Source organism: Elephantulus edwardii, unplaced genomic scaffold (genome assembly GCF_000299155.1).
Source record: "Elephantulus edwardii isolate Elephantulus edwardi_28Jun2011 unplaced genomic scaffold, EleEdw1.0 scaffold00032, whole genome shotgun sequence".
Lineage (NCBI taxonomy): Eukaryota > Metazoa > Chordata > Mammalia > Macroscelidea > Macroscelididae > Elephantulus > Elephantulus edwardii.
This window is the reverse complement of record NW_006399782.1, coordinates 21,723,091-21,734,046: the sequence shown is the minus strand read 5'-3', so window position 1 is coordinate 21,734,046 and position 10,956 is coordinate 21,723,091. Positions and strand designations below refer to the sequence as shown.

The window sequence follows — 10,956 nt, the reverse complement described above, 5'->3', positions numbered from 1 at the left end:
TGGGCACATGACTTATTACTACTCTAGCCCTCAAAATTCATACTTTAAATTAAGGCAAAGATTTTAGAGCAAGAGGCTGTTACAATTTGATGTAACTGAAACTTTCTTCAGGTAGAGTCACCAACAGGCTGCCATCTTACATAATTTGCAAGTTGCACTCACTGGTGATTCTGTGATCTGGATGATTTGATTGCTTGGATTGTTAGGGATTTTAAGCTTTGTCATCAGATTCCATTTCTGGATCTGATGTTAGACTAAAGGAAACCCAAGGATATTTATGTAATTATTATGTAATTATTGTCCATAGGGTCCTGATGAGTTGCAGGCAACTCAATGGCATGTAACAACAATTATTGTCTTAGGTCACTGGCCCAACAACACTAAATGGGTTTTCCAAAGCCAACTCTGAAGGCTGTGTGCTAAATGTTTTTGCACTGTTTTTATATTTGTACATATTCTCTTAATGACCTCAGACACAAGGCCTTTTAAATGGAGATGGAAAAGATTACTGCCATTTATGTCAAATAATGTACTGTGACCAAGCTGTTTAAATGGAAAATAAAGTGCTTTCTTTTAAAGAAAGATGGTGTTTATTTCTTGGTATGTAAGGACTGAACTTTTATGAATGAGAACCCCCGTATTCTAGTTGCCCTACCTTTTTGCTACTAACACTCATTGTACAGGCTTGTCCCTGATCTTAAATTGGCACTGTCCTACTATTTATTTTTTTTTCGCTTTTGTAGGCCAGGGACATTGCTTGTGACATTATAGTAGCAGTAACATTTCAAATCACATATTTAAGATGGTCTAGCAAGAAATAGTACTATAATGATTTTCTTTATATCTCTTTAGAAGTTTCAATAAGTAGGTAAAAAGATCTAGCTGACTTAATCAGAATATGGCCTGAAGACTCTTATTTCTAGTGATAGATGAGATGAGGTAAAAATAAAATAGAAAGCTCAGAGAGAGAGAATTTAACCTTGAAGGAATTTCTTTAGGTCCCTGTCATCATGTTTACATAAAAGATTTACCACTATGTCTACAGACTTGGCATTAAAGTAAAATTGGAATCCGATTTCTAGATACTATCAACCAGTACTATATAATGTACTGTTAATAGTGTACTGTCAAGTCAGAACTGACCCATAGCTGACCCTCCTCTGGGTTTTCAGGGGCAGTTTAATAGTATGGGAGGAGGTTACCTATCTTTCTCCTGCAGAGCAGCTGGTGGATTTGAACTGTGTGTCTTTGAAATGGCAGCACAGCTCCTTATCAGTAGGCCATCAGAGCTCCCTATTATGTCGAGTTAAGTGTAAAGAAATACTGATTTAGATGGAAAGTAATAAATTAGTCCCATTTTCTTTAGTGGCCTTTAGTTTTAAGGAAAAAAAGATCCCTTGTATGTTTGGTTTTTTTTCCTTGTATGTTTCAAGACCATAATTGTATAGTTATTAAAGGAAAAGATATGTCTCTGTTCTGATAATATAGAAATAAAATTCAGTCTGGTGTTGCCAAATCTGAGTAAATTATGCTTCTTCCACCCAAAATGAGAGAAGTAATTCTGCAGGTGGTGTAGCTAGATACTCCTTTTACGAAGTAAAACAAATTAACCAGACCTCGTAAATAATAATGAAAAAAAATTTATTTACAAATTCAGATTTTCAACACATCACACAATAGTTGTTACCTCAGGACTAGCAGGGACTGACTTTTGCTGTGTACAGTTCTTTGACTACTTTTCTGGACTACGAGAATTTGTTGAAATAAATGTGTTTGCTTAGACAGTTTTTCCAGCAGGTCCTAAGTTCACAGAAGAGATAATTTTATCAGTCTTTTCTACTCCGTAGTACTCTGAATTAATAAATGTCAGTATCTAGATCAGAAGACAGATCTTGAGTATTACGTAGAAAATGCAACTAGGAGTAGGAGCAGATATTGTAATGAGTTGCAGGATTATCTTCTTGACTATACCCATGCTCACTGAGGTGTACTCGAGATGTGTGTTGGGTGTCCCAGTTTTTCTTCAGTCAGGATAAGCTGTGCTCCTTTTCACAGCAATCTTTTCAGGATATCCTCTGTTCGTCAAACAAGAGGATGGCGTACTTGGACTTGATACTACTAGTGGACAGACCTGCTATTTATTTTTATTTTTTTTTTACTATTCATTACTTTTCATCTATATCTTATTAAAGGTAACATTTATCATAGCTAACATTAAGCTCTAAGGGCACACATAATTTCTTTCACAGCCTCAGGCAAGCTAATACTTGTTCTTTTTAAAGTATATTATGCTAAAAATAAATAGGATGCAGTTGAACAGTGAAGACCTAGGCTATTCTTTTAGAATTATCCCATTGTGATAAAGGCTTTAGTGAACCCCGATTAGCAATCTAGGAGAAATTTAAGAAGGAAATAAAATTTCTAAAGTAGCTCCTTTGAGCCAAGAGGTATGTGACAGAAAACCAACCAAGTTTGTCTATCTCCATATGTAAATGGCTGAGGAGTGACAATATACAGATCAAACTGATGGGGACGCCTCCCGCTGGTACTGGCACACCAAGGATTATCTTACACATGTGCTGACTGTCAGGCGGAGGGCATGATTACTGTTTACGGTGGTGCCAACATCTGGAAGTCTGGAAGAATTTCAGCTACTTTCCTACGGAGTTGGTCTCTCCTTTCTTCTCTTAATCTTTCTTCTTTCAGAAGTCTTGCAGACTGCTTCCATGTTTGAAATATGGCCCTGGAAATCCGCCTTGAAAAAGATGTGAAAAATAGTGAAATGCTAAGGAAAAGTTTCAGTTTCTATCTGAAAGTCACAAAATTTATAAGTAAAAATCATGTGAGTAAAGTATGTGGAAATCACAGTTGGGTAGCAAAAAAGTTTTGTAAGAAAATAAACAAGAGAGGGGCATGAGAGTGATTGACAGTTTTTTTTGTTTTGAACCATGTCATCAGGGGAACCCCCTCTGAGAAGGTGCTATCTGAAGCCCTCCTAGCCTCTGATCCTGTGGGTCATGAGACACACTCCTCAGTTTTGACCCGGCTTGTAAGTTGCCCAAGCCAACAATGACAATCCTGGCAGGAGCCGAGCAGCCACAGCCCCTCAGGCAAAGCTACAGGACACACTTCGTGCAGCGTGTACTGTTGCACACACCCAGGGCTCAGAGCCTGGATGTATATTGTTTAAAAAGACTTTTTAGCATTTCAGTCATTAGTCTTATGGAATTTTTGGCTTCTGTTGGTAGAGTGAAGTTTTAAAGAAGAGCTCCAAGAAGTGGAGCTCCTTTATTTGTTTCCGTCTCCCATCCATCTGAGCTGCCCTGGTGGAGCAGTGTGTTCTTTGCTAGGCTGTGAACCCAAAAGTTGGTGGTTTGAATACACCAACTGCTCTAAGAGAATGATGGGTAGGCTCTTCCCATAAAGATCGACAGCCTCAGAAACCCTTTGGAGGGCTGCCAGGAGTAGGACTCGGATTTTGGAATTTGGCTGTATGGCCCTCTCCCCTTCCTTGACCCTACCGCCCTCTAGGCCAATTGTTCACATCGCATCTGGCTACATTTCTCCTTTCTGACGCCCACATTTTAACTCCCCCTGACAGAAATGCTCTGCTTCCTTGGGGAAATCTTCCTAGATAGCCTTTCCAATATGGACCTTCCTTCCTGAGCTGTGAAAACACATGGCCACAATCATGGGCTTATTATTTCTTTATACTCCATTATCTCTCTCTAGGGAGCTATGGTGGTTCTGTCTATATAGTGAGTTGCACTGCTAACCCAGAGGCTTGGATTTGAACTCTAGCGGTTCATATCCACCAGCAGCTCTACAGGAGAAAGATGGGCAGTTCCTTTGTGATTTACAGCTTCAGAGACCCAATGGAGGGTCAGCTGCGGCTTGGTTCTGACTTGATGGCAATGAGTTTTTGACCTTTCTTTTCTCCCCTCCTTTCTGTATGTATCTGTGCTTGTATGTATGTATATATCTACTTAACCTATTATAATTTATAAATTATGAGTCCAGGGACCATATTATTCAGTATTATTTATGCTTGACAGACACCTTGAGAAATTTTATATAGAGGGGTTTTTGTGGAAAAAGACTTAAGTCACAAAGGTAAAGGTTTTTAACCTGGGGTCCATACACTCCTTGAAGTCTTGGGTAAAACGCTTTGTGATGTTCATAGGTGTTTCCTGGGCTGCAGCCCTGTGGCTTTCAGTATTACCTCAGGTCTTTGACCACAGAGCAGTTACAAACCAACATAGCATTAGAAAAAGGACCTCTCAGGGAGCTCTGGTGGCCTAGTGGCAAGAAGTTGCGCTGTATGCGGTTCAAATCCACCAGATGCTCTGCTGGTGAAGGAGGGGCAATCTCCTCTTATACTGGTCAGATCCGATTTGATGGTACACACACAAAATAATAAAATTTAAAAAAAGAAAAAGGACCTATCTTTCCGTTCCTACAGTATTTTTAATCAAGTTTGTGTGGAATTGGTTCAGCTGGGAATAAAAGGACACTGTAGCCAAGCTCTGGCTGTAGAACTGCAAAATGACTGCTGCTGATAAGACCATGGCGTGGGAACTTCTGTTGGCCCCACTGCGTGCAAACGCCAGGTGTGTAGCACCATCTAAAAGCAATACAGATAAGTAAAATGAAGCTTCCTTTTTCTTACTAGGATTCATCTTAATGCAATTTAAAGATCAGACCTAAGGCCAATAGATGTCTCTCCTTCCTTCCCTTTCAGCTTTTCTGTATAATATTCTTCATATAAACAGAGCAAGTACTCAAATTATTGAATGCTAAAGTTCCTTTTAAAAGAGCTGTGGCTTCAAATACTTGTGTCAATCCTGCAGTTAAACTTAGGAATTCATAAAATTTATTCAAGCACCAAACAACCCACTGGGTGGGTGCTGACGGCTCACAGCGCAGTGGCTAAGACGTGGTGCTTCTACACTGAGAGGATAAATATGCAAAACAGATGCAATTTCCTATGCAAAAGAGAAGCCATTTCATAGTGCTGTCAGTATTCTCAAGAAATAGAGATTTACTAGATGGGGCTTTGAGGTAGGTTGGTTGGGGGAGTGGTATTTGATCAGAAACCCGAGCAAGGAGGACGGAAATGCCCAGGGAAGATCCAGGCCATGGAGAGCTCTGAACTGGAGCTAGCTCTGCCTGTCTGAGGAACACTGCAGGAGGCTACTGGGGCTGGAACACTGTGAGCAAGTGGGAAATGAAGTCACCGGATGATTTCTCATGAAGTAGATACCGGTTGAAAATTTATCTCCTGAATGCACAGTTCCCATTCTGACTTCAAAACTTCAAACTCTGAGCAGAACAAACTCTTTCACTATTATAGTTTATAATTTAAAAAATAGGTTGAATTAGAAAAATGGGGAGGAAAACCTTAGTCTTTCTAAAACAAGAAAGAATACTGTGGGGAGCCCAGAATCCTTGGTTTAGAATCTTTTTTGTCAGGTGCCATCCACTTAAGGACGACTCACAGTGACACTATCACAACAGACCTGAGTTCTGTGCCGTCCTCACTGATTCTGATAACTTTACTCCACTGCTGCAGTCAACATGTAAATCCATCGTGATGGGAGCCTTCCTCTCTTTCACTGACCCTCCACGCTTCCAAGTATGATACACTTTTCCAAGGCATAGCTGCTCCTAGCAACATGTCCAAAGTATGAGAGATGAAGCTTTGCCATAGCATTCTAGCTGCTCCTTTTCTAAGACATACCAGTTTATTTTTTTGGCAGTCCATGGGATAGTCTTCTCTAACACTACAACTCAAAGGCATAAATTCTTTTTCTGTCTTTCATACTCACTGTCCACCCTCAAATGCATTGCAAGTATTTGAAAAGACCATGGCCTGAATCGGTCACTCCTTAGTCTTCAAACGGACATCACTGTTCTTCAGTATTTTGGAGAGATCTTGAACAACAGAGTTGTCCAAAGCAGTGTCTCTTTATCGCTTGACTACTGATACCAAGGGTTCTTACTAAGGATCCAAGCAAGATAAAATAATTTACAGTTTCAATCCTTTCTCTATCATGATGTTGCCTATCAGTCCAGTGGTAAGGACCTTTGTTTTCTTGATGTTAAAATGCAATCCATAGTCAAAACTGTAGTCTTTAATCTTCTGCAACACGTGCTTCAGGTCCCCCTCACTTTCAGCAAGTAACGTGGTGTCATCTGCATAGCACAGGTTGTTGAGTCTTCCTCTGATCCTGATGCCACATTCTTCAGCGAGTCCAGCTTCATGAATTACTTCCTTAGCATACTGATTGAATAGGTATAGAGAAAGGATATGCTCCTAATGGATACCATTCTCAATTTGAGACCATACAGTTTCCTTGTTGCGTTCAGGTAACACCTTATTGGTCTAGGTATTGATTTTGCAAGAGCACAATTAAGTGTTCTGAGATTCCCATTCTTCTCAATGTTAGCCACAGTTTGTTGTGATCCACACAGTCAAATGCCTTTGTGTAGTCAATGAAACAACATTTGATAACAGACCTTTGAAAACCCAGAGAGAGAGGCAGGTAGCTATAGTATAAAAGGTAGCGCTCAGATGAGAAGTCACTCAAATATGAGAACAGCTGCAGCCAGCCATTATTAATTGGAATGTGGGATGTGCAAAGGATGAATGTAAAAAAACTGGAAGTTGTCAAAAATGAAATGGAACTTAGAAGATTGGCATTCTGGGTGGTGGTGTTAGATGCTGTTGAGTACGATCCATAGGGATCCAATGAATAATAGACCTGAACCCTGTCCTATCCTCTGCAATCCTCACACTTCCGGACACAGTAGAGCCCGTTGTGGCAGCCACCATGTCAGTCCAGCTGGTTAAGGATCTTACTCACCTTTGCCTACTCTCTACTTTTCTGAGAATCACGTCCTTGTCCAAGGAATAGCCCCCACCTAGCAACATGCCCAAAGTATGTGAAGCGAAGCCTCATCATCTTTGCCTCTGAAGAGCACTTTGGCTGTACCCTCTTTGAGACGTATTTGTTCTTTTGGATGTCCAGTGCTCCAACACCACAGCTCAAAGGTGTCCATTCTTTTCTGTCACCCCTATTCATTGTCCAGCTCTCAGATGCAAAGCAAGTGATTGGAAGGACTATGGCCTGAATCAGATGCAGCTTAGTCCTCAAACTGACACCATTACTCCTCAGAGGTCCCTAACTGCAGACTTTACCAGTGTAATACATCTCCTGACTGCTGATAGCAAGAGGATAATTGTGGATCCAACTAAGATGAAGTTGTTGACCGTTTCAATCTTTTCTCAACCTATCACAATGCTGCCTATTGATCCAATGGTAAGAGTGTTTGTTTTCTTGACATTGAGATGCAATTCATATTGAAGGCTGTATTCTCTGATTGTCTGCAACAGGTGCCTCAAGTCCTTCTCATTTTTTTTCTTAGGCATAGTGAACTGAAATGGACGGCACGGGCCGCTCTGAATCAAGACAATTGATCATATGATCTACTATGCCAAGAATGAAACACTGAGGAAGAATTGTGTAGTATTCATAATAAAAAGATTTGGAGTCTAAGCTCTGTCATGTGTTATTTGTATACCTTGGACAATTCATCTAACTGATTGTAGCCTCCTTCCCTTGCCTGACAATGGAAACAGTGCCTTCTCTCCCTTTGGCTTACCTACACTATGATCAGATGAGATAAGCTGTGTGAAAGCTCACTCTGACCACCTGTGCAAGACCTGTCTGCTTCCCTAACTGAATGCCCAGCCTGGCTGAGAAATGAAACAAAGGCAGGCAAAAAGGAGAGACATATCACGCTTGGAAAGGTGGAGAAAGAGAAAGGGAGACCCCCAACAAAGTGGCTGTCGGAATGGGCTCAAGGGTGTCAGAAATGATGAAGACGGCACAGGACAGAACAGGGTTCAGATCTGTTCAAAGGTAACTGAGTTGTACTCAGTGGCATCTAACAACAAGAACATTATACAACAAAAGATCACCTAATTTTTTTTTTTGCCAGACAAAGCATTAAATGAGTAACTGTGTTGTGTAGTCCCATAAGATACTTTTGTTTCTTCTTTTTACAGAACAGAACTGGAAGGAACCTCCTTAAGTTGCTGCCATCACTCAAAAAATTAACTAAAAAATGGATTAAGTTGCTTGTTCAGGTTTACAAATCCACTGGGTCATAAACATCAAACTCTAAAGATCACCTATTTTCTTTAAACTGAAGTCCTCCGACTATCCTCACTCTTTGCCTATTTAGTTAGAAGTATGATGGAATGCGCTCTCATGTTTTCCCCACCTCATGGATTTTCAGTACGTACAAATTAGAGATGCGCAAGCTTTCCTGGGTGTGAGCACTCTAGTGGCACAGGCTACAGAACAGAGGACATGCAACACATACAAATGAAAACAGCATCAGAAAGAATATCTGCAAAGGGGCATGTCTACACATGCACAATATTCTTCATGTGTAAGGACACAGGCATTACTACACACGCCTTCCACAGTACCTGACAGGCACACGAATGACCTCAGATCATCACAGACAGGCAGGTGATCAACTTTTTTTATTCTCAAAGGGATGTGAATAATGAGTTTTAAAGTTTATATCCAAAACGCTTAAAATTGGTAAAGCATTTAGATATATGGAATGCTCTATTCCTCAAAAATGTATAATTAAATATATCATTGTAATATAAATATGAATTTGACATCAGTTATAATTCTACTTCTATAAAGTTCAAAGCCAGGCAGAACTCTAGTGCTGAAGTTAAAGAAGGCAATGACATGTTTCTCAGCAGTCAGTAGAGTAGTTAACTTATGGGAGGAAGAGGGTCTTGTGATGGGCAGGGGCTGTGGGGGTTTCTGGGGGCAAACAGTGAACTCACTGGTATGACTGTCTACAGAAAGGCAACTAGTGAACTGAACCCACCCCTGGGAGCAATTCTCAGCCAAATCAGACATACACAACCTAACTTCTCCATACAATCAGTCATATAAGATAAATGGGGTAGCATTTGCTCAGGTTCAAAGTTCAGATGAAAAGAAGGGCAAGGACGGACAGATGATAGAAATGGGAACTCAGGGAGGAGGGAGGTCAAGTGCTGAGTGAGGCCTGCGAGGGACTGCATCCAGAGTCACAAAGGAAAGTGTGTACAATTTGTTGAATGGGGGAAAAAACTAACTTGCTCCAAGTTTTCATTGAAACCACAATTAAAAGTTTTAAAAATCATTATATAGGCTTTAAATGCTTTTCTGTGCTGTGTTGCTTATATTTTCAAAGTTAAAAAAAATAACCTTAACTTAAAAAATATGACTAATGTATAGTACATCTGCTTATGTTATATGCATGTTACGTTTTCTTTCTTCACAGTCTGTGAGGGGGTTAGCACATGCCTTTTCCTTCTCTGCATTTTGAGGACAGGACCCTGGCAGTCCAGTGGCTTTACTCTCTTGCCAGCACCAGAGTAAGTCAGAGGATGAGCTCTGGGACTTCCAACCTGCCTGGTTTCCCTCAATACTGGCTCTCACAGCCTCCACACTCCTCACATTCCAGGTGAAAAAGCCCCACAAGAGTAGTCAGGAAGTCAGTGAATTTCTTTTAAAAACACTCAGACTTATTGTTGAGTTGGGGCTGATTCATAGACTCCCAACCTGCCTGGTGTCTCTTAATACTGGCTCTCACAGTCTCCACACTCCTCACATTCCAGGTGAAAAAGCACCACAAGAGTAGTTGTGAAATCAGTGAATCTCTTTTAAAAACCCTCAGACTTATTGTCATTGAGTTGGGGCTGATTTATAGCTGACCCTCTAGAGTTTTCCCGAGGCTGTAGGTTGCACAGGGAGAGATTATCGTGCGGAGCAGCTGGGAGATGTTGGCCTGTGTGCTTCTGAGTTGGCAGCACAGCTCCTTACCCACTAGGCCACTAGATCTCCCTAGTGAATGAATTTCTTTGGAAAGGAAATGAAAAGTTTAGAAAAGTTACCTGTTACTGTGCTCCTCTGCAATTTTGTACTTGCTCTGAAAATCAATCTTGGCCTCTCTGACCGTGTTAAGCCAGGCCCTGAAAAGCTTCTTCTGGAGAAAATGTTCATAAAATTTCCTTGCTTTTTTTTCTAGATCAGTCAGGTACTGGGAAATGAGAAATAATATTAGAAGACACAGCATATTAAAATGAAAGAGAACTGAAACAGAAAACAAAACTAGAAGCATAAAGAGAAATAACATGGTAGCCAAGATAATATGCTCTGTTAATGTAGTTAAAAAAACAGTAACAGAAGCAGAGGGGTGGAAACAGTTGTAGAACTATGGGAGTAGGTTGCTAGTAAAATTACTGGAATATTATGGGACAAGAAGAAGAAATGAGTATAAAAACAAAGCTGATCTAATTGATGCATCATGGTGATACAGATGATCACTCTGTTAAACATTTGTTTAAGATTTTTTTATTAACAAAAACCTGACATTTCCAAATTCATTTCAGAGCCACAAATTGGACTGATTATGTTGTTCTTACAAACCACCCACCCACCCACACACACACACACACACACACCCCTCAAAACCCCCCCTGAAGATATCCAAGGCCTGCTGGATTCTGCCAGCTTTTCTGAGCCAGGCCTTTGCATTTCGATGTGCTCATGGCCCCCTTCCCAGTGAACTCACCTGCAGCCAGCCCCTGATGACTCTCTGAAGCAGATTGTGGGCATAGACCTGATCAGCCTGGGCAGCCCTTCTAGTCAGGTTCTCCTGAGTGCACTGCACCCAGGCCAGCAGGCATTTCCTCTGTAATGCCGAAGAGTGATGTTCTTTGGCCACCTGGACAATTTTTTAAATGGGAAAAGGAAATTACTCTTTCAATTTTAAATAATTAAAGGCAACTCATTTCATGTTGGCACCAGCTCCTATATAAAACCACATATTACTAGAAAGAATAATCTTGAGGTATATGAGGCTGTGCCCTAA

At 40.7% G+C, this 10,956-nt stretch overlaps 1 protein-coding gene across 1 annotated transcript in view; it reads right to left on the bottom strand.

The window, feature by feature from the left end:
- Nucleotides 1–2,610: 2,610 nt before the first annotated feature.
- KIAA1407 (KIAA1407 ortholog) overlaps nt 2,611–10,956 on the bottom strand; it is a 152,180-nt gene continuing 143,834 nt past the window's right edge. Inside the window, exons 14-16 of the mRNA XM_006884323.1 lie at nt 10,657–10,809; nt 9,977–10,122; nt 2,611–2,755 (exon numbers count right to left, since the gene is read on the bottom strand). Coding sequence (XP_006884385.1) covers nt 2,611–2,755; nt 9,977–10,122; nt 10,657–10,809 — 444 coding nt within the window. The remainder of the gene's footprint in view (nt 2,756–9,976; nt 10,123–10,656; nt 10,810–10,956) is intronic.